This window comes from Centropristis striata, chromosome 4, assembly GCF_030273125.1.
Source record: "Centropristis striata isolate RG_2023a ecotype Rhode Island chromosome 4, C.striata_1.0, whole genome shotgun sequence".
NCBI classification, from domain to species: Eukaryota; Metazoa; Chordata; class Actinopteri; order Perciformes; family Serranidae; genus Centropristis; species Centropristis striata.
The window spans coordinates 33559689-33582457 of record NC_081520.1 but is presented as its reverse complement, the minus strand read 5'-3'; the positions used below and the strand labels follow the sequence as shown (position 1 = coordinate 33582457).

The window sequence follows — 22769 nt, the reverse complement described above, 5'->3', positions numbered from 1 at the left end:
AATTTACGCAAAAGTGGGGCAATCTTTTAGTTGATACTTGCAACCGTGGGGGTCTCGAACCCAATTAATTTCTAATAATTACAATCCACGGGGCTGTGGGGATCTGTGCGGCGCTCCGCCCTGCCACCGGGGTTCAGCGTATCATAATAAAATATGTATTGAGAAAGTGCTGGGGAAGGGAAAGCAGACGAGGGAAGAGAAGAGTGAGTTATTGCGCTGAATGAAAACTGTTTCCATTTAGGCTAATTGAGCGCGCCGCCTGGAGCTCTCTCTCTCTCTCTCTCTCTCTCTCTCTCTCTCTCTCTCTCTCTCTCTCTGTCTGTCTCTCACCTTCTTAGGCACGGGGTAGGCGCAGCCCACTTAATAGCATCATTTATGTCATTACAGTGGAGGTAGAGCGAGGTACAACCACAATAAAGTATCAGTGTTAACCTCTCTTAAGACGCCTGTTTAAATGAGGAATAAAGTTTCAGAGATGTCTCACTTTTTAGTCTAGTTTTGGACATTTTAAAAACGTGTACATTTTGCCAATGAAACATTTACAAATAAGTTGAATTCAAAACCTTTTTGGGGTGATGGTTCTTTGTGCATATATGTTGTATATTAGTGTGCAGACTTTTTGTTTTGGTCAGCCCTTAAATTTATATTTTTTCCTCATGACATGGCATGATGTCAAGACTTTAATCAGTTTCAACACAGTTTAGAATCGATAGCTGGAGTTCACAGCCCATTAAGGAGTTCACCTACAAGGTCACCATGAGCTCATGCGGATCTAATTAATTGCCAATTACTTTAATTATACGATGTCTTTATTTGGGGACAAACAGGATCCACCTTTCTGATGTGTGGATACAATTTCAGTGTGTGTTTTTTCCCATAGGATTTTTTTTAGCAATAAAAATACAAAGAATGGTAACAAATCACGACTTGCTGTTTGTATCTGGCTAGTACTATATTTTGCTGATATATGACTCAGTTTCTAAATATGCTTCTATAAAATGTTTATGTGATAACAGCAGACATGCAGTGATTTTATTGACTTTTAGTGCCTGGATGGCATGCATTTATGAGAGTGGTCTTTTTTTTTCTTCTTTAAATCCAAAGCGAAAAGATCCAAACATTATTCCACCCACTGAGATGAAGGTTTGGACAAAAATCTTTTCCCCCTCCTCTCTTTTTTTATTTCTTCACAGAACAGTTCTCTTTTCCAAAGTTAAACCAAGTAAAAACATCCTTTTGGAGCCTTCGGCAATTACCAAGTGATGAAATGTACGCACTGCAACTGAAACGTCTCAGACAGGCATTAATACTAAGCACTTAACATATTAATAATTGTCAGCACAAAGAGAGAGAGAGGAATAAACCGTGGGCACTCTCATATTAGAGCTGTCAGTCGGGTGCCCAAGCAGGAGAGGAAGGGGGGGAGGTTTTCATTCATTTTCCAGTGCTCGGTATAATGGTCAAAACACAATTAAAATCTATAAAATCTTTAATGACTGGATCCAGTATTCATTTAAGTGAACATTGATTAATGTGACTTCATTTAAAGAGAAAAGGTGCGCAATAAAGACTGAGAATAAAGATCGGTATAATTAATGTGGGGCTGACTGCACTGCAAAAAATATCCATCTTAAAAAGAATTTAGTTTGGTGCTCTTTCTCTAACTTTTTTTTCTTGAAGAAAAGTCCACATGGCTTTATTTTATTGCTTTATTGCAGTTTTACTTTATTTTATAATAGAGAAGTTTACTCCAATGTGGCTAATTGTTTATTTTTCTGCTTTATTCTTACATAAATGGCTGTTCGATCAAGATGACTCCTAAAATAAGTCAAACGGCACTGGGCGCATCTCAATACTAAAGTTCCCTCACGTGTTAGATAAACAACACGGTTGAATCTGACGCTTCAACAGCCGTTGGACATTTTTTGCAGTGTGCCCGACTTTCTCCCTCACTGATCCTCTCAAACTCTTTGACTGCGAAAAGGAAATGTCCACGATCCGCACATCTTGGACCAGATCAGGGTTTTAATATCAAAGTGGTATAAATCGTCCCCAAAACTTTTTCTGGCACTTGCTGCCGGCACAGATCTCGGTGGGCTGTGCGCATGTGCGAAGGTGTCCAGAACTGACAATGCTGGAGAGATAGCGCGTTTGGATTGAGAAACCCAGAGAAAAAGGAACAAGAGAAAAAACAAAAAGGAGGAAAAAAAGATCCAAGAAAATATCCAAACAAACGCACGCCGAGAGACTGGCACCATGAGGTCCAAAGGCAGGGCACGGAAACTGGCCACGAGTAGGTGCAACATCCCTTTCTTTTTTTTCCCTTTTAAAACATGCCATCTTATATAGCCTACCTATAGACTGTCGCCGCTATCACTGCGTGCATCAGTAGTTTCTGTAACGATTTAATTTCCACGAGAGACAGAGTCCTCACTTTCACCTGTTAGGAGTGATAAAACAGTGATATTGTAACCGCTGTCACCTGAAGAGAGTAAACTTTAAAGTAACTTTCTGCAAGGCGTCCGCTCGCTCCACTATTGGAATTGCTGGTTGCATGTAGTGGGCGCTGTAGTGTAATGTAGTGTACTGGAGGTTAAAATCCCACGTCCCGTGCAGCGGCAGTTGTATTGCAGTCGCTGCACAGTGCTGCTGTGGGCTGCTGGTCACTTCAGTGTGCGGGGAGCAACTTGGAAAAAGGCAGGTGGAGAGAAATGAGGAGAAAAAGAGGATTTAGTCAGGCATGGTAACTGTTACACTGTTTCTAACTCTGTTTATGTACCGTGTGTAAGTCGTGCACTTCTTATCAATGCGTAATGTGTGTTCATTCTTATACTATATGGCACTCTGGGAAAAAATATCACACATTTTGATGTTTTAATTCTTTTGTTGCACGAGTCTTCTGTTAATTTAGTTATTGCATGATTGCATGTTTATTTAGGGTAAAATAATAACTTAAATTATTCAACGAGTTTGATTAAATTAAGTGTAATATCGAAACACTCTTGTCATTAAATCAATTTAATTACTTACCAATCAGTTGTAAGAATTTATGCAAGCATGTGATTGATATGGCTATTCATGCATTGATTTTCTGCAATAAATTATCAACAATGAAATTGTGTTTCTGAAGCTGGGTTAGTCAAGCTCCAATCAAAATGTTCTGGTTCTAGTTTGCATTGGTTTCTTGCGTAAATTTCTGTGTCCTTTCATTTTGAGTTTTGACTCCATAACGCTGACTTTTAATTGTTGAGTCATTTGAAAAGCACACCTTTAATCTACAATTACATTGTTTTTGTGTGGAATAAAATAAGAAGGTCAAACCCACAAAGGCAGCAATGTGATGCCCCAGGCCTGCAATATTCTAGTGTTTGCAGATATGTTCTATAATAATTTTCATGAGCGTTTCACTGAGTTCAGTGCATTTTAGGCTACTTGTATTTTTGCATACAGGTACAGCTTGATAAAATAAAATAAAATAAAAGAACGTGGTTTAGAAGCTGCAACATGTCTGGAATGATTTTGACATTAAACGCTAATTAGCAGCAGGTTATGGAGAAGTTGGTACATGTGGTCAGCTCAGAGCAAGTTACTATTTAATTGGATTACTTCACAGGAGTACATTAAAGACTAATACACCCTGGTGGAATGTAATAATAAACACTATAAAGTGTGCATGCATATAGCCTAATTATGAAGGTTTTATCGAATGTTTAGAAAATATTGTCACATGAATTAGGAAATAGGTGCGCACGCACACCACCATCATCATCAACAACAGGAAATAAAACACTTGATGTTGTTCTTAGCGGCCCTCCAACGTCTCTTATGACTGTGTGTGCATTTAAAAAACTCTGTTCTAAATAAGTTTAGCGTTGCAAAGAGTTTCAAGTTTCTGCATACTTGCAACCCATTAAATACATTCCCTATTCCCTGTAATATCTGAGGGATAATTCCTCGTGTATTTAACTGTTATTACTCTCGAGATGGAAGACGACGATTTCTACCTCTCCAGTCAGAATTGGGGAGGGTGAATGTTCTGGGTCCCCGGAGGAGCGGGCCCGCTCTGGCCCCCAGCCAGATCTGCACAGTGTCAACAGTGAATATTTAAATTCCCAGACCCCTCATAAGAGCTCTGCTGGTAAATGCGTTCAGTGTGTGCCTCCCGCTTGTCCGGAGAAGTCGTGTTAAAACGGGCATGTACGGCGGGGGCCTCCTTTTTTTTTTTTTTTTTTTTTTTTTTTGCAGTGTGATAAAATAGGGGGAGGAGGTGGATGTAATAGAGGAGGTGATGGAGAGGTGGTAAACGTAAGAGTGATTGATGGAGGTTGACTGATTAGTCCGCACGTCCAGATGTAATGCGGTGCGCCACAAAAACTCGCTTTTGCTTCCCAACTAAGTATAGCCAAGGCGCGCAGGCCGCACCCCGCGGTGAATTGTGGGCTGTGTAGAGAGATGGAGGAGGGGGGCTTTGATGATCCAAACTAACTCGGAGTCGGCTTAATTAAAGGTCCACTTAGTATATTTGTGTCTCAGTAAAAAACGTTTGATTATAATGTGTGGAGAGGTCTTTGATAATTTGTTAGGACTAATGACGATGAATCTATTGATATTGTGATTTACAAACCTCTAGAATGTGATATTAATAACATTTTAATTAAAGCAGTGTTAAAAAAACAAACCTGTAGACCTAAAGGAAAGTTCCATGATAATAATTTGGAAGTTTAACAAGTGGCAATGGAACATTTAAATCCAGTCTGTGTCCCAAAGGCACACACTTTTCATAATAATTTTTCACATTTACCACAGTATTTAGTCAGTCATCACTCATTGATCTGCCTGTGTGCAACAATCTGCTTCATATAATGTTTTAGATGCAAATCATACACTTTGGCACGCGAGAAGATGTGCGTGCAACAGGGAGAGAATCAGAGAGAGAGGCCTCGCGCGTCTGTCAGCGCCTTCTCCTCTCCTCCTCTTCTTTCCTCTTCCCTCCGCAGCCGAGGAGCGCGTCGTCCTCCTCACATTGTGCAATGGGCCATGCATCTCGCGTTTGTCTGGCGGAGCTCATTAAAACGGTTAATAGATCGGCCCATTTAAAAGGTGAGAGGGAGCGGGCAGGCGCGAGGAAAGTGAAATAGAGACCCCATTAAACAGCCCCTTGTTGTCCCGGAGCGGTGCTCTTTGCCTGCGCTCCGCTTGGTGCCAAAGCTCCGTAAACAAATGTCCCATATCTCCTTCAGTAATGGACTGGGTCAAGAATCACTGGGGCCCACGGCACAGGTTACTCCCCTCCGTTTGCTTGCGCTTTTGTTAATCGTTGCTTTGAACTATTATTCTATTGCAAATAAATGATAACATAGCCGATTTATCCAATCATGTTTTTTTTATTTGCATGAGAATCATCAAGTGGATTTATATCAATTCCACGACTTCAGTCAGTCAGTATGAGGCAGAACACTTAAGTCTGGAATAATGTCACAAATCTAATTGTTTTGTATAGGGGGGAGAAAATGTTAATCCAGATCATTTTTAGAGCCATTTTATTCATAATTCTGTCATTGTCTGCTGACTTTCTTGTGTTTGCTTTAGGTCAAGTTTGTGTGTGAAATGCCCACTTAAACTTGAAGTCACATGACATACTTGTGTGAATAGGTGTCAGAGTTTCCTGTCAGTTGCTTTACAGAGGCGACATGTTTCTACTTCAAAGTCACGGACGTGTAACAATTATGTGATCAGTCTATGGAGGGGTAAACCAATGGACAAGCACATTTATATGAACAAGCACTGCAGAGAATGTAAGCTGCTGAATGCTTGTCAGACCAGGTGTAAAGTATATCACAGACACATATGCTCACACACATGCACATGCAGCCTTTGTGAGTGTATCAGTTGTGTTGGTGAGTTCGGGGTGGCGGGGGGGCAGGTTGACTATGACCCGGGCCTGGTCATCTATCAATGCCCCCATCTGTCTGACATGTCGTCCACTTTCCTCTTCTCTTACGAATGGAGAAGCGTTTTCTTCCCCCCTTCCCTCTGTCAGAAAAATGGCTCATTTTGGAAGGTCTCTGATGTTAATGAGTCGTCCAGGACTTGGTCTCAGGGCTGCAAACAGAGAGCTGATGAGGTTAGTGGTTTGTTTATGCACTATTGTCACCCACTTGAAGGATGGCCCCCTGTCTCAAGCCACTAGGGAGCTTCCAGGCCTCGTCATGGGTCCCCTCTCTGGCCCTTACACAGCGGCCCTGCCCCGGGGGGCTTCTCTCCCATCTCTACTCCCTGTTTTCCAGCTGCATTCCCCGCTCTGTACTCCATCTCAGTCCATCATGTATGTGGATAATTTCATACTGCATTAAAGTGCACAGACATGTTTTTGAATGCTGCATGGCACTGATGGCAGGTGAAAAAGTGAGTTGTGTAGTTATGGGTGAGGCCGTAGTGTTTGTATGGTTTGTTGATGGTGGTGGTGTTGTTGTTGGGGGGTGGGACGGTGCAGCGACCCAGACAGGGCAGTGTGGGAACACTGATGCAGGGTGGGAGGGTGGGAGGAGGGTGTGCAGCAACATGTCAAGCCTGGGAACCGCTGTGTGTTTACCACAGGGAAACCGTACCAACACAGAACAATGAGCAAGCCTTACCCCTTCTAAATAAAAAAAAGGCATTTCTGCTTTCTCCCCCCCCCAAAGGTCATGGAGTTAGAGATAGGGAGTCCACACAAAAGCCTCCAGTCTGTCGGCAGTCTGGTCTGGCCCAGTACGGTGCCAAGGCTGAGGTCATTATCAACAGAGCAGTCCCAAGCTAAGCATATTTTTATAGATTGTGCTTGTGTGTGTGTTTGGAGGGGAGGCGAGCGTGTGTGCTATTGGACGAGCGGGTGTGTACTTGCCAGGTTTGTGCACAAAACAAAGGCGATCTGCAGAGTGTACGGTGTAGTCGTCAAATGCGCGACGTGCCGCCATTTTCTCATCACAAATTGGTCTGAGATAAATGGCATTTTGCTGAGTTGAAAAGTTTACTCAGACATCAAACTGATTTGTGTCGTTATGATGTCTGAGGAGTTATAATGTCAACAGATTGCTGATGGTGCGCTTCGCCCGGGCTATTAATGAGGCGGTGTGAAGTTAGCACTCCTTGGCGTGCTGTGAGAAGAGATGTCTGTTAGCTAATTAAAGAAACTCAATCATTTTATACTCCAATCAATTACCTGAAGCAGGTGGTAGAAACAGGGCCCGACACTCTGGCCTCATGTCTCACATCAGCTAACTACCCAAAGTCACTTTACTACATTGTTGAGTGCTTTTATGAGGAGAAAGACTAAACAAGAGGCTTGATATGACTTTATTTTAGCTGCCAATCTCTGTGTGCTGTATTTTACTCCAGACGGCAGACATGAAGTTATGTTGGTGTGACAGTTTACAGGCTGCCGTATGGTCATTTTTCTTTTTCTTTTTTTAACACTGTCTCAGTGTAGGGTAGGATTAAGAGAGTATTGTATTTTATTCACATGAAATAATGTATATCAGTTAAAGCAAATACTATATTTAGAATATTCTTTCCCTGCTTTACCTTGCTATCAAACATCCGTGAGCTGAACTTGTTCTATACCCTTGTCAAAGCCACCAGACTCCACTGGCAAAAACAGTATTTCTACCTTACAGAAAACGAGAAGTTGCTGGTCTACCACTACCTAAGTCATCCAGTTTGTTTGTGTTTTATGTGTGAATTTGCTGAATTGGAACTAACCTTTTAAAACAACAACGTCACAGAATAACACCAACTAACTAACTTTTTTAGTTTGGGGCAGTGAGACACCTCGTACAGTGAGGTAAAATTACATATTTTGCCAACAGAGTCTGGTGGCTTTGACGAGAGCGCAGATCGGCTTCTGTTTCCACCACTTCACTTATACTGATATTGTTTTTTATTAGAATACACTGACTATGGACAAGTACCTCACACAACCCCACTCAAAAAAAATCCAAACTATCCCTTTAATGACCCTTTAATAAGTCACCAAAGTCCTTTTGAATTAATTATAAATGCTGGCAGGTATGTTAAAGTGTTTGCCTGCAGACATTTTTTTTAATCACTGTCATTGAAGGTTGACGGAGAGAACAGTGTGTTTTTTTTTCACTCTTACACCCTGGAGAGAACACATAACTATAAACAGGAATTGCCCAACAATCGCTTTGTGAATGTGGTGATAACAGTGTGTTCCAGCACTGCTCGGGGATCTCCCTAGGTGGAGCATGCTGGCCCAAGGGATGGAAGGAGTGAGGGAGAGAGCGAGGGAGGGAGGGGTATTGAGGAAAGTCATTTCTGATTAACAGGGCCAAAACATGGCATCAGGTCATGCCCATCTGTAGCTGCAAAGGGAGGACGGGACTGAGCAGTCAGGTGTGTACGTTTATATGTTTGTGTACGATGTGTGTGTGATTCCTGTACATCTTTCATCTCTGCCACAACAAGCCCCCCCACTCTCCGCCCTGGAGCTCATTAAGCAGTGACCTCTCACCCTCGCAGGACGGGGGAGATGAGGGTGGGAGATGTGATCAAAGCTGGGGCCTTCCTGATGAAGTTTGCGCTGCACCACATCCACCTGATTGGAGCTGATAGCAGCTGTCTTTCCTGTGTTGCAGTGAATGAACAGTGATGGTTACAGTGAGAGACATAAAGAGGAGAAGTCATGACAAGCTGTGAATTCATTATTTAAGGCGAGGTAGTCAGGGACAGTAAGGTCGAACATCTTACACAGTAAAATGTATATTAGTGGTAGTAGGGCTGGGCGATATGGACCAAAAGTCATATCCCGATATATTTAGGCTGAATGTCAATATACAATATATATCCCAATGTTTTTATCACAAAGTGAGAGCAAGTGTTTAGTCAAAGTCAAAGCCAAATATGACATGTCACAAGTAGTTTTATTGAAACTTTTTATGTAAGTTGACATAAATACTGTATAACAACAGGAGTACCTTTCTTCCCCAAATCAAAGCTCCATAAAGTGCACATTTAAATAAAAAAAAAAATCTTAAATAAATATAGCCTATGAAATAAAATAGGCCAGTCTTTTTCTGAAATAAATATATTTATATGAGAAGAGAATAATGAACATTACAAAATAACTAAATATGGCAAACACTAGTCAGGGCAGCATTTGTATATAAAGAAAGAAAAAAATGGACCTATATTGATATATGCGATATGGTCTAATTCCATATCACATTTAAAAATATATCGATATATCGCCCAGCCCTAAGTGCTAGTAATTACAGCACTTTTTTGTGTAAGAAGTTTGTGGAAATGTTGAATGCTAGGTGAACCACAGTTTCTCATATTGTCTCACAGATCTTCATTTTCTAGCTGGATTGAGACATCATGGATGTGGATCATCTTTCCACTATTCGTGAGGCTCGATCATCAGTGTTCACCTCACTGTTCCACTTCCAATCCCCCGTCTGAGAAAAGGAAACGCCACGTCCCTGTCCTCGGAGATCTGTCTTGATGACTTCCCCTCCGTGCGTGTGTGTCTGTACAAGCCGTGCACCTTCTCTGTGCGCACAAGTGTTGTTGGTCAGCCAGGGTCGGCGCAGAGGAAAGAATGCGGCCGTGGAAAGGAATGCAGGGCTGATTAGCGCTTCTTACCTGTAAGTGAACTGGACGTGCCGGCGTGTGATGAGACCGAGGAAACAAGGGAACAATAGGACAGTAGAGATTCCTTTCCACGCCGCATTCCAGCGATCCTGCAGCCGGGGCCCCCCGCTCCGAGCTTTGATGAACCCTTCTCGCGGCTTCCTGGGATTGTCGCTCCTCCACAAACACAAAAACATAAAGCGGTCGGTGAGCGGGGCCAGGGAAGAGAGAGCACGGCCCTCCTCAGGATGTCCTGTTTTGATTAGCGTTAGCATCCTAAATGCACCATAGAAATATTATTCTAACACGGAGAAGAGCTTAGTGGTGACACATCCACTTCTTTCCACTCGGCGACCTCCAGGGTCAGATACACTACAATGAGCCAGGAATCAAAGAGGTGCTGCTCACCCAGTGATCTGACGGCGGAAATCATGTGAGGAAAACAAGGCGATAAAATGATAGGGAGAGGTTTCAGGGTCTGTCAGCAGGTGGGAGGTTGTCAGCCCAGTGCTTTTAGAATTCTCTAAGAAGTACCTGGCCATTTTTGGATTTATTATATCAATAACATATTGGAGGTGTGTCTAAAAATTGGTTTGGATAGTGGATATGGATAATAATTTACAAATACATTACATTACATTACATGTCATTTAGCAGACGCTTTTGTCCAAAGCGACTTACAATAAGTGCATTCAACCTGATGGTACTAGACATAGACCATAGGAATCGAGTAAGTACATAACTTTAAGAGCTAACTGTCATTGCTAAAGGAATGCTATATGTTAAAGAAGAAAAGAAGAGAAAAGAATAAGAGTTTTTTTTTTTTTTTTTTAAATATATCTGTTAGGTGACCATGACTTAACCGAGGTATTGTTGGAAGAGATAGGTCTTCAGGCGGAAGATGTACAGGCTGTCTGAGGTCCAAATAGTGAGTGGTGGAGCTGTTTTTTAAAAATGCTTCTCTAGAACAGATGGACATCGAGAACTAGTGTTAGATTAATACAAGTTGCTGACCGGTCAGTAGTGTGATACCTTTAAACTCCTGGAGAAACGCTGCAGCTAATGGTATTTGTGTGACATTCTAACATAGCTGGCATTTTCAAATTTCTAACCATCCTCTAGCAATGATCAAGCTGTCGACGGAGCAGGAGTATACAGTCATGGAAAAATGATTAGACCACCCTTGTTTTCTTCAATTTCTTGCTCATTTTAATGCCTGGTACAACTAAAGGTACATTTGTTTGGGCAAATATAGCTCAAAAATAGCTTAATCAATAGTTTAATTAAAGAGCTGATATCTAGTCATTTTCCATGGTTTTCTTGATAATGATTTTGGTTATTATCAAGAAAACCATGGAAAATGTCTAGATATCAGCTCTTAAATTAAACTCTTATTAGCTATTTTTGTTGTTATCATTATATTTGTCCAAACAAATGTACCTTTAGTTGTACCAGGCATTACAATGAACAATAAATTGAAGAAAACAAGGATGGTCTAATATTTTTTTCCATGACAGTACTTTGTTGAATCACCCAGCACCAAATTCTGTACAAGTTTTAGAAGTATCTGTATTGATAAGCAGTACAGATATCAGTATTAATATATATTCTCCATCACTATTCCTTAGGCTAGAGCAGATATTCCTGCTCAAGACTCAAGAGTTTTAAGAAATATCAAAGTAAGGAAACACTGATATATCTGTGCTTTTAAACTAATGTTTTTCCTGCCTAATGAAGCCCTTTGTCACACCTTAATAAGTTTTAACAGCTAAGAACTTCTACTATCAACTTGAGCTGTTATTCAATCAGTCTTCTCAGACCATGCTCATTCTCAGGTTGTCAAATGCTTTTTCACGGCCCTCAGCGTATGATACCAGTGCACAAGGCACCCATGTGACAACTAAAGTGGCTTTTATCATAAAACTGCTGAGTTCAGTTGGCCGAAATTCTTAATGAACTGATGTATTTTCCTTTAAGTATGTACCTAGTTCAGTATCTTAAACACCAGCTCTTACACACAGTGTCCTCTTTCAGCAGCCCACACTACATCTTTTCTGTCTCCTGTGGAATCAGAGAGCAGTGAAGCATTGCAGCATAGTTTGTTGTTTTGCTGGTGCTTGAGGGCTTTAGTTTGACAGGAGGGCACCACTTTGTTCACCTCAGTGTCCAGAAGGGACCCCTAGGGGCCTCAGTGCCTGGACGTCTCTGTCAGGGCTGTGGCAGGACTAGGGCAATGGGGGGCCCTGCTGCTCACTGGGTCAGTGGACAAGCTAATCGATTTTATCTCCGTTTCACACACCACGCCAAACCCCTACTGGCCTGATATTCACATGTTCACTGTTCAGAGGATTATTCTCCTTCCATCTTCTGTCTTTTTTTTTTCTTCTTCCCTCTCTCCCACCACATTTCTTGCGTTTCTCATTCGTCTTTCTTCTACTGTGCTTTGACTACATCTCTTTCACTCTTTATCTTCCTCCCTACCGCTCCCCTTCACTCGCTCCATCTCTCTTTCTCCCCCTTTGAAGGCAGCTTTTTAAATTTAGCCTCTGTGCCCGTCTCGGCGTTGGCGCTCCCCTCGAGAGGAGGCTGGTGGGCAGGCAGAGGAGCCCTTGTTTTCTCGGCCATTCCTCTGGATGAAGCGTTGGAACAAGGGAATGAAAGCTTTGGGAAAGGTCTGGAAACTACCCATTCATCAGTGTAAGGAGATACTGCGCTGACAGTTAGCAGACGGCCAGCCAAGTACAACACGGGACAGCCGCGTGGGCCTGCAGTGCTCGACTCAACAGACAGACAGAGCGAGACCAGACCAAACACCCCACTCATCTCTGTTCGAGGAAATAACATGTGTTAGCATTTTAGGCGCTTATTCTGATTCTGTTGGGCAGAGTGACTCAAGTGTGAACAGTAGAATAAGTGAATGATTACTGGTGCAATCATAACTAATATAGTAATAAAGAAGAGCAAGGGGCAACAAAGTATAGCACTGCAGACACATAATGATTACTTGCTGTCATTTAAGCAGTGGAGCAAACTGTGGTTAGTTCAGTAATTTTCTGATTTGGCGGAATTGACAACTTTTCCTATTTTCAAGGTCCTAACTGACTTGTGTACTCTTTTTTTTTTTTTTTAGCAGCATTTAAGTTTTGACAGAATTCTACATTTTTATCATTATTTTTATTGATTGTAGTTTTTTTGTACCTTTTTCCTTTTTAGCCCCTCTAACACACCCTCCCGTCATCTCTTCCCATCAGCCACTGCAGCAATGCATTACCCTCAGGGGCAGTAATACATGTGTGAAAGCAAAGATTTATATGCACCCATAAACACATGCACCTACACATGTTTGAATATTTATCCATCCTTACAAGACATTTGGACACAACACACTCACATGTACCTGCTGAGCAGGGATGGGACAGGGCAGTGCAGGGTGGGACATTGCAGGTGTGAGTCTGTGTCTCTCTGCCCGGCCATTAATCGCTGCCATCTGACAGTTCAATCTACGAGGGGCCGAGCGGAGCAGCCGGCTGGTTACCAGGGCAGGTCATTACTGAGCATGGAGGCAGCCAATCGCATCAGCGATCAATGACAAAGGCTGGAGAAGGGGAGAGTGCAAAAAGTGAGGGAGAAGTAGAGGGAGGTAGGGTTGAGGAAGACAGAGGGTGAGAGAGGCGATGGAGATGTAAGGATGGAGGGAGGGGAGAGGAGAGGTATGGCAGGATAAAGGTAGTTATGCAGCTGAAGGTCAGTTCGTGGTTGTGGAGTGGATGACAAACAGGCTGTCAACTGCCAAGAAATGGAGATATTCATCTGATGCTGCACAACTAAAAAATATGGCCCTTTGCACGTGCACGCACATAAATGCACACAGACACAGTCATCGTCATAGCAGCTTGATTGAGAATGCAGCAGGGGAATTTAGTGTGAGCCATTGTTTTATGAATTCCATATACAAGGTGTTGGCAGCGTGCGCCGCCCTTTTTAGTGGTCAGTTTGGGCCGCGCTGTAGTAAAAGTAATGACCGGCTGTGAATAAAAAAAATAAAAAAATTCAGTTCATGAAAACGCCACAACTCCCCTGTGGCCCCACCTCCGCTGCCCACCACGGGAACAGCTGCCACGGAGAGGTCCGTCCAGCACTGTTTACCCAGCCCCGAGAAGTAAAACACAGTCTCCCTCTAATAGAAGGAATTCCATACGTTTTACGACATTTATCATATTTCACTGAAAGTCATTTTCACCTTCTCACCCATGTTTTTCCCTAATCCTTTCTTTTTTTATGTTGATGAGGGGATTAATTGATGTTGTCGGTGACAGTATTTGGCCAGGGCTCTGATAAAACAACAGTGAGATCTCTCTTTGCTCCCCAGAGGCCTAGAATAGCAGAACTGGTCGTTTATCCTGCACTATCTCTCAGCAGATCCACTGGCCCTCTCTCCCAGACACACACACACACACACACACACACACAGGCCATCCCGACGTGGACACCACTGAGTGATGATGAGTCATTATAGAGAGTGTGCCCTTCGACCTCCTCCAGTCTTTATGGATCACTCTCTGGCAGAATCATATTCCCTAATGCCAAGTTCCTGTCCATCTGCCTGCCTGTCTGTCAGACAGTCAGGCCCCTTACTCTCTCTCTTTCTCTTTCTCCCATACTCTCTCTCTCCCTTTGGGTTTCACACACCAGTTCATCCCAGACATCTCTGTCTCTGTTTATTTTAATAACAAACAGGAAAAATATCGCCCTTTCCCATTACCAAATGTTTGAATTTGATCGTTTTCGTGTATTCCGTAGTGAGAATAATGGACACAAGTGTTGATTTGTTCGGATCGTTTTTAGATGAACCTGAGAAAGGCTTTTAAAGTTGTCTGTTATCCAAGGGTGTGGTAGTTTAAAGCGATTAATTATATCTATTCATCCTAACCTACCATGTACTTCAGTGTTGAGATTGGCATGCAGCATTGCTGTCGCTGAATTCACAGTAATACAATACATCTTTTTTGCATGTAAGTGTTTTCCCTCCTTCAGTTTCCTTGCTTGCATATGAACGTGGTAATCCCTCAGTGCACAGACAAGCAGAGCAGCAAGGGAAAGCAAAGGAAAGGAGTCAGTTTGGATTTCTACATATCCTCTTCTCTTTTTCTGTGTTACTTTGTTAATCCAATACTAACACTATGCCAAGGGTTCTCTGTGGAGATCAGGCTGCTAATATGTTTTTTGTTGGCGCTAGCATTTGATCCTTCTCTCAACAAATGTAATTTGTTTGGCCTGATTTGATCAGCTGCAGCAGCGTAGTTCCATGCAGGCAGGAGCAGGTAAACCTTTCCATAGGAGTTAAAATGTTTTTGCGTTTATGTGAGGGAAACTCTATTACAGGTGTCCTGGACCACGGGGCCCTGCTGGCTCTGATGAAATGCTCTTTGGGTGTTAATACAATTGTGATTTCGCTATAGCCTGGAGAATAGCCACCTCTGGGGTTTTAAAACTGGCTCTGAAAGACAGAAAACAAAGTCTGGATCCAAACCGTACAATTAGGATGGTGGAAACTTTGAAGGGCACTTCCTGATGTAACGTAGTATAATCTCTCCTGGGACACCAGAGAATGACGCTGTGTAATTTTGGTAATGTTTTTGTGGAATAAGCATTGTTGTATGTGTGCACAGTGCATGCGACTCATAAAGTGGTGCCGCTTCACAGCCAATGACACAAAATTGTATACCTTTGACATGGAATGTGCTGCATAACACTGTAGCAAGCAGGCATAAGCAGTGGCATGGGCGGATTGGGATACAATGGGCCCCTGGGCACAGACATGTAAATGGCCCCACCAGCTCTCCTAGATAGGAGCAAGACACAGTCTTTAGAGTTGTTTCACCTCTTTTTTTGTCTCTTTGTGGTTGTGACTAGAGATGTGTCTTGTTTTTTTTTTGCCTGTGGTTGTTTTGCCTCTTTTGGTTTTTAATTTTTCATCTATTTGAGGTGTTCTGCATCTCTTTGTACTTGTTTTTGTGTCTCATTGTAGTTGTTTTATGCTTCTTTATGGTCATTTTGCAGCTGAAAACAGAAAAAAGTTGCTCTTGGGCTGAGATAAAGGTTTAAGGTTAAAAGAAGCATTCACAGGGTGGTTAGGGCGGATAGTGTTTTTTTTGTGTGACATTTTAGTCAATCTAGCGAGAGCTAAAACGCAATTATTGTATCCACAGTCTTATGCTCAATAGGATTGTTTCTTTAAGAACATTGTTACATTTTCTTGTTTGAAACACATCTCCTACTATCAACATATTTTTCAATAATTTTTTTATTTTTTTATTTTCAATTTGAATTATTCTGTGATTGTCTAAACTAACATTAAAGGCAGAATTCACCACAGACGTCCCCAGATTTATACAACACTGAAAATACGACCGGCCCTGCAAACCAAGTGACCCATTTCAGCCCCTTAAGGGTTCAGAGACATGGGGTGCATGCTAGCTGTCACATCGTCCCCGCCCAGAGCCCCACAGATCAAATACAGGTATGATTTATGTCCGCTGTCTCAGCCTTCACGTCGCATGTTCTCCTGCACAGAGTTGTTGGTCAAACCCAACTGCAGTAGTAATTTGTCTCCTTACATGTGTAGGAGGTGAGGGGCGAAGGTCAGAGAAATGAAAATGACCAGACCTGACTTAATTGTTGTATCTATTTGTGGTTTGAGACAGGATGTCTGTCTGAATGTCTATCTGTCTATTTGTCCATCTGTCTCGCTTCTGTCTTGGCGCCGTGTTCTGTGTCAGTTGATCAAGACCCTCTGGCTGCAGTCAGCCATTATGGGCCCTGATCTGATCCAGCAGGACTAAAGGGTTCACTGAAGAGATCTGTCTCGGCCAGATAGTATCATTATCACAACACGCCGCCTGATGGAAACATTTTCTCTGGTTTCTCTGCTCCTTATTAATGGTATTCCTGATTTATCAGGCACACAAAGCTCCATACACAAAACCACAACTTTGGTTAGTGTGAGATTATTATCAATGTTTGCCTGTATTTTAAGGTAAAACAAAAACACTCACGTTTCAGATATGACGCTTGGACACCTTTTCACCTTCAATTTCCTCACCAGCTTGGTACATCTGACAAGGTTAAGCCAGCAAATTGTGGCGAGAAATGCTTCCTGCGTGATTACATTTATCATGTATAATTAGGAAGTTCTGCTCTGTCTACACGTGATGACCTTTGACCCTGAGTGTGACAGTTTTAGGCTGGTGTTGCCAGACACCCAAAATGTTTCGTCCAGGTCGTGCTACTCCACAAAGTCAGGTTTCCGCTGCAGGATTGAGTGTCCTAAATTGACTTTTGATTTGGGAAATGTATCTGAACGAAAAATCTTCTCAGTGAAATAAAGGAATCAGACCATTTACTAGGTTACTTCACAAAAAACAGTAGTTTTGGTACCTAAACCTACTCAAAGTGAAACTCTTTTTACAACTTTAACCATGTGTTTAAAGTATAGTTATGTTTGAAATCACAATGTTAAACACTTGATTACAACTGTAACTGCTGAAAATACATTTCCACCAAAATGTTCCACCAGTTTTGGTGTATGGGAACATAATTTTAAAAACTACAGTGACTTTAAGAAACCCTTTTAGTGAGTGCACGGTGAACTCATTATAACCTTGGCTCCCCCTTGCAAACAGAAGAAGTGTCAGCCGTGTGACATCCTGCTCCTCAATGCAACTTTTTGTTGGTTTGTTTATGTGTGAAACATTGCAAACTTCCCATCTGTGGCCCCTTTCTTCCCCGGGTTATACTCTTCTAATTATTTAAACCCTTCTCTAAATCTTAGCCTTTCTTTCCTCCTTTGTTTTCTTTCCTTTATCTTCCTTTCCTCCTGTCCATTGCTCTGTCATTTGTTCTTCCTTTTCCTTTGCGCTTGTACCCTTTTTGTGTTATAATTCCCACCTATTATTTCTGTCCTGAGCCCTCATTAGTCATGTCGCTGTCAGCCGCCAGCTGCAGACACACACACACACACACACACACACACACATATCCACACAGCCGCACGTATTCTTGCACATGCACAGGTATGGAAGTCATCAAGGAGAGGTCAAAGGTCTGCCTCATTACCCAGCTCCAGTGAAAACTTTTGGTGTGTTTTATGCACTGGTATCAGAAAGCAGGGGGGAGGGAAATGAGGAGAGGAAGAGGGGGAACACTGGGTGTAGAAAAAGGAAGATAATGAAGAAGACTGGTATGGTTTTAGGAGGAAATAAGAGAAAGGGGGGAGTGTATTGAGGGAAAAAAAACTATTTTTCTTCGCCTAGTCTACTCTGCACTCTATACCTGTAAACCAGATCAATACAGCCCAGTCAGAAGATGGGAAACTGTGGTTAGGTGGAGGGTTTGAGGGGTTGAACCGAGCTGCCGGCGGCATACATGACTGGTGTTTCCTGACGTTAAACACAACATCTCTAAATAAAGTCATTAGGAGCAGTCTAACAGAAGCCCATTCATTCATTCATCCTCTTCTGCCCCCCCCCCCCCCCCCCCCCTTACACACACACACACACACACACACACACACACACACACACACATAGTGTTGAAACTGTGTGCCTGCGTGGGACATGATACGCTGACATGTGACAGAAAGCAAAGCGTGTGTGTGTCTGTGTGTGTGTGTGTGTGTCTGTGTGTGTGTGTGTGTGTGTGTGTGTGTGTGTGTGTGTGCGCGCGCATGTTCAAGTTCAGCCTTGGAGGTCAGAGAGGTGTCTGTGTGTGTGCCGATGTGTGTGTGTGTGTTGGGGTGTCAGCTGGGAGCAGTCAGGGGGACACTGGTGATGCAGACTGACATGGGACATAAACACTCAGTAGTATAGTGAAGGGGCCCATTGTCTCAATCGCCGCCATGTCAGTCTGTGTGTAATGGAACGATCTGTCTCTGTATGTTTGTCTAATTGCCCAATCTGTCTCTCTGTCCGTCTGTCTTCTGATATGTCTATCTCACTGCTTGACTGTGTCTTTCTTTCCCTTCTTTTCTATCTATACTTACACCTACATGTTCACCAACAGGCAGATCTTCTTATCCTTAATGCCTGCTGGATGAGCTGCTGTGTCTGTTTCTTGTATGTGTGTGCTGGTAACATGTGTTTTTCTGAATCTCCTTGTCAAGTCATGTTAGTATTTAGTAGAGGTGTGAATCACCAGAGACTCCACCATACAATTTTATCGCTTTTATACTTGAGTCACGATACAGTATTATTACGATTTTAAGCATTTTGCGATATGGTGAGTATTGCGATACGACATATTGCGATTTAACTGCATTTTGTGTCCACATAATTAAACTCAATCAAGAATTGTTTTCAAGTATTCAGTCAAATTGAACTGAACTGATATGAAAAATGTATGGATGACAACTACTGCAGCATTTTTTCAAACTTTCCTCAACTTTAAGCTTCACTGCTTTTAATTTTTTTGAATGGAAAAAGCCTAACTTTGCAGCATTATTTCGACAGCTTCTTGACGCGATATCCTGACGCATATGATACCTATAGATTCCTTAGATCTCCTAGTTTCACATGATGTATTTCCGGTTTATTCTTAAAAGTCCGATACGGCCTCAAAAACAGCTAAAATACTGACGCTGAATAAATGCTAAATATCAATACTTGGCGGCCATGAATCGATATAATACAACACACAGAGTGTTGCGATACTATGCTGTACCAATTTTTCCCCCCACCGCTAGTATTTAGGATGCACAATCACACACCAGGTGCACACACACACACACAAAAAATGGAAAAATAGAAATAAAACACTTGGATTAAATAGGAAAATAAGAAAACAAAGGTGAGTCTCATTTAGGATTCCGAGAAATGCCCCAGTTAATGGCAGGTGGAATTGTTAACAAGGCCAGTGGTACAGAACATGCAACAACGTTATTAGTTGTGGGATTTCAGAGCTGTGGCTGAGCCCAGAAAGGAGGTAAAGGTGTGCAGAGGATATGAGATCTTTGGGGTCGAGGTGCCGGGATTGTGATGAGGTGTGTGGGATTAATGGGAGTGAAGTTGGAAGAGAGGGGGCGGCAAGTTAGGGTGAGGTGCTGAGGACATGCAGGATGGAGGTTCAGGACTTGAGTCGTTGTTAATTTGACTTTCTGTATGTGTGTAGAAGCAATTTTTTTGTGATGTTCTCACTTGAATTCAGACTCAAGATGCTTAACCCGACGTCCTGTAACATCAATTTTAAACCCCATGTGATTAATGTATTGTCAGATTTTTTTGTGTATTACACAGTAAGATTTTATTCAGCAGCAGAACAATGTAATAAAGAGGAAGACCGAGGGACAGAAAGTATTAGGATGTCAGAATTGAGGGGTTTACAGGCAAATATGGAGGTGGTTAGAGAAGGCCAAAGTTCATCCACATCTCTGGGCTGTTTTATATGCTCGCTGCCACTCTCCAACTCAACACACAGCTGCACACACCTTCTTTATTTTGTCAGTTAAATACTCATATTACATAGATAAAGTTAAGTTTATTTAATCTGTCTGCACCTGTTGATGATTATTGTCATTGTTGATTATTTTTTCTTATAATCAATTAGTTGTTCAGTCTATAAAATGTCAGAAAACAGTGAAAAATATTGGTTAGTGTTTCCCAGAGCCCAATATGATCCACAATTCAGTTTATGTCATGGAGCAGTAAATAAATCAGGAAGTATTTACATTTATGAAGCTGGAATCAGAAATATGATCTTTTTTACTTAAAAAAAAAAACCTCAAAACCGATGAATAGGTTATAAAAATAGTTTGCAATTTACTAAATAGTCGGAAATGAATTAATTAATCTTTGCAGCTCTATTATTTAGCTTACAATACTTTGACAAATATGCTTTTAAAGCAAATGAGGCACTCATGGTTGAATTTTTTTAAGCAAATAGTTTTAAAAGTGACCACATCACTTACAGAATTTATATAGTGCAGTTTATGTTTTATGTACACTGAAAATGCTTCCAAATGGTATTTCAGCAGCTCATGCACTTTTTACGAAGACTCATTTTTCTTCCTCCTTTTATTTTCTTTCTTCACACAGTTACCAGCTAGAGTTACTGGCACTGCCATGTTTAGAAACAGAGAGGCATACAGAGGGCTAAACTGTAGTAATAATCCAATTAGAGTAATAAGTAGCCCAGTGATTGACACTTCAGTCAAACATTGAAGGGCTTTTTACGGGCATGTTTCTTGAAGGACATGTTTCTGTATGTTGGCTTCCTGTTCTCACACACACACACACACACACACACACACACACACACACACACACACGCACGTCTGTTTGAATGGCTTCAGCTGAGCTCCTCTCTCGCTCTCAGTAGTATGCGGTGTCTGTTTATTGTAGATGAGGTGTGGATGTTTATACTCTCTACAGAGCAAAACAAACCAGCCTGAAGTGTGAGGTGATTCTAAAATAATCCACCTAACTCTTTGGCAAATTGACACTGTGTACTCCCTACTTGTGTAGTTTGTTCATGTTGGCCCTGAAAATGCACCTACTCATTCACTTCCTTAGATGGATCTTCTTTTCTATCAGATAAAAGACAAAAAAAAAGTAAGTGATAAATGCATCCGACAATCATGTTAGTTCCCTGCAGAAAATACAGTTTGTATGTCTTAGTTCTCATCTAATCTATTTGTCATAAAAACATTAACTTCTTCAGGTTCATACTGGTATTTTAGGTTTACTACTAGAACATGTTTTACATGATTTAATGTTCAAAAAACATTTTTCTCATAGTGTCTGTCTGAATATACCTGTAGTCACCCTCTGTCTGAAATGGTTGTTTTAGTGCCCGTCTCTTTAAGCCCCCTTTCTGAAAAAGTCTGCCCTGATTCGACAGTGTTTCTGCCTCTGCTCTTTGTGTCTCTGCTCTATAGTTGCAGTCAGGTAATGACTGTAACAGCACTGTAGAGGCACTTTCTACCTCTTTATAATATAGTTATGACATCATAGTCCTTTACAGCTCATTTAAAGGCACAGTTTCTAAATACAGGTTGTGTGCATTCTTTGTGTATTTTCATTTTTTCACAGTATTTATATTGCACCTAGGCCTGCTTTATAATCAAAAAAGACATGGAAATCTCACTTTTTACAGAAGGGGACCTTAACATTAACACAATATTCATGTATCTGCCTGGTAATTATCCTGGTATTCACATATAATTAAGAATCAGTTCTTCTCAATCTCTTTTAAAGGTTGACATTGATTATATAATGCTTTGTATCATCAAAGTATATTCAGGCCCTGAAGGTCGCAGAGGTTACATTGTATCATGAAACCAAAACAAATGATTTTGTTTGGACACCTTTTCACACTGTCGAGCTTCTTTTCCCCCAGTTGCCCGTGCATTAGCGTTTGTATAAATACATCATAGAAGCGCACACAATGGCCGAGGAGGGATGGATGTCAGTGGTCAGAGCAGATAAGAATGACAAAGCTCTACACTAAGCCACGTCACCACCAGGCCTCTCACCTGCCTGTCTGTCACACAGACGCACTCAACCATCACCGACTGATTGTTTGTGCCCATGCATGTGTGCGTATGTGTGTGATTGATGCGCTTTTGCCTTCCGTCGACTTTGCTCCCGCCCCCTCGCAGCTCGCTCCCTCTTGTCCCACCTCAGTCTGGACTGTCAAGGAAACATGAGGCCTTGGGAGATAGCGGCGTGCTCTCCCTGCCGGCCCTCGGCCCGCTCTGTCTCTTTTTCTCTTCCTTGTGCCAGTCACCTACTGCTGTGGGAAAAGCAGAGGAGATGAGGCCTTTAAAAAACAGATCATTGTCCGCCTCCTAGATTAAAGCCAGAGAATGTGAGCATTGTCCACTGAATGGCTAAACCTTCCTGCTGTCACTCAAACGCTGCTCTGAGCGCTACTTCATGTCTAAGAGGCTTATCTGCACTGAAAGGCCCCTAGCTGCTCTGGGGAGAGAGGACGTAATGAAGCGTGTTTTTTTTTTTTTTTTTTTTTCCTCTGTAGGGAGAAACCTGCTGCTGGGGGGCTGGTGGTGGTGGTGGTGGTGGGTGGTTAGGGGATTCAGGGGGTGGACGTGGCCAGTGGGACAGCTGCAGCACCAGGCCCCCCAC

The 22769-nt window shown here is 42.1% G+C and overlaps 1 protein-coding gene across 1 annotated transcript in view; it reads left to right on the top strand.

Moving 5' to 3' along the window:
• The first annotated feature begins 2128 nt into the window (after positions 1–2128).
• mecom (MDS1 and EVI1 complex locus) overlaps positions 2129–22769 on the top strand; it is a 153371-nt gene continuing 132730 nt past the window's right edge. Inside the window, exon 1 of the mRNA XM_059331887.1 lies at positions 2129–2293. Coding sequence (XP_059187870.1) covers positions 2257–2293 — 37 coding nt within the window. The 5' untranslated portion in view covers positions 2129–2256. The remainder of the gene's footprint in view (positions 2294–22769) is intronic.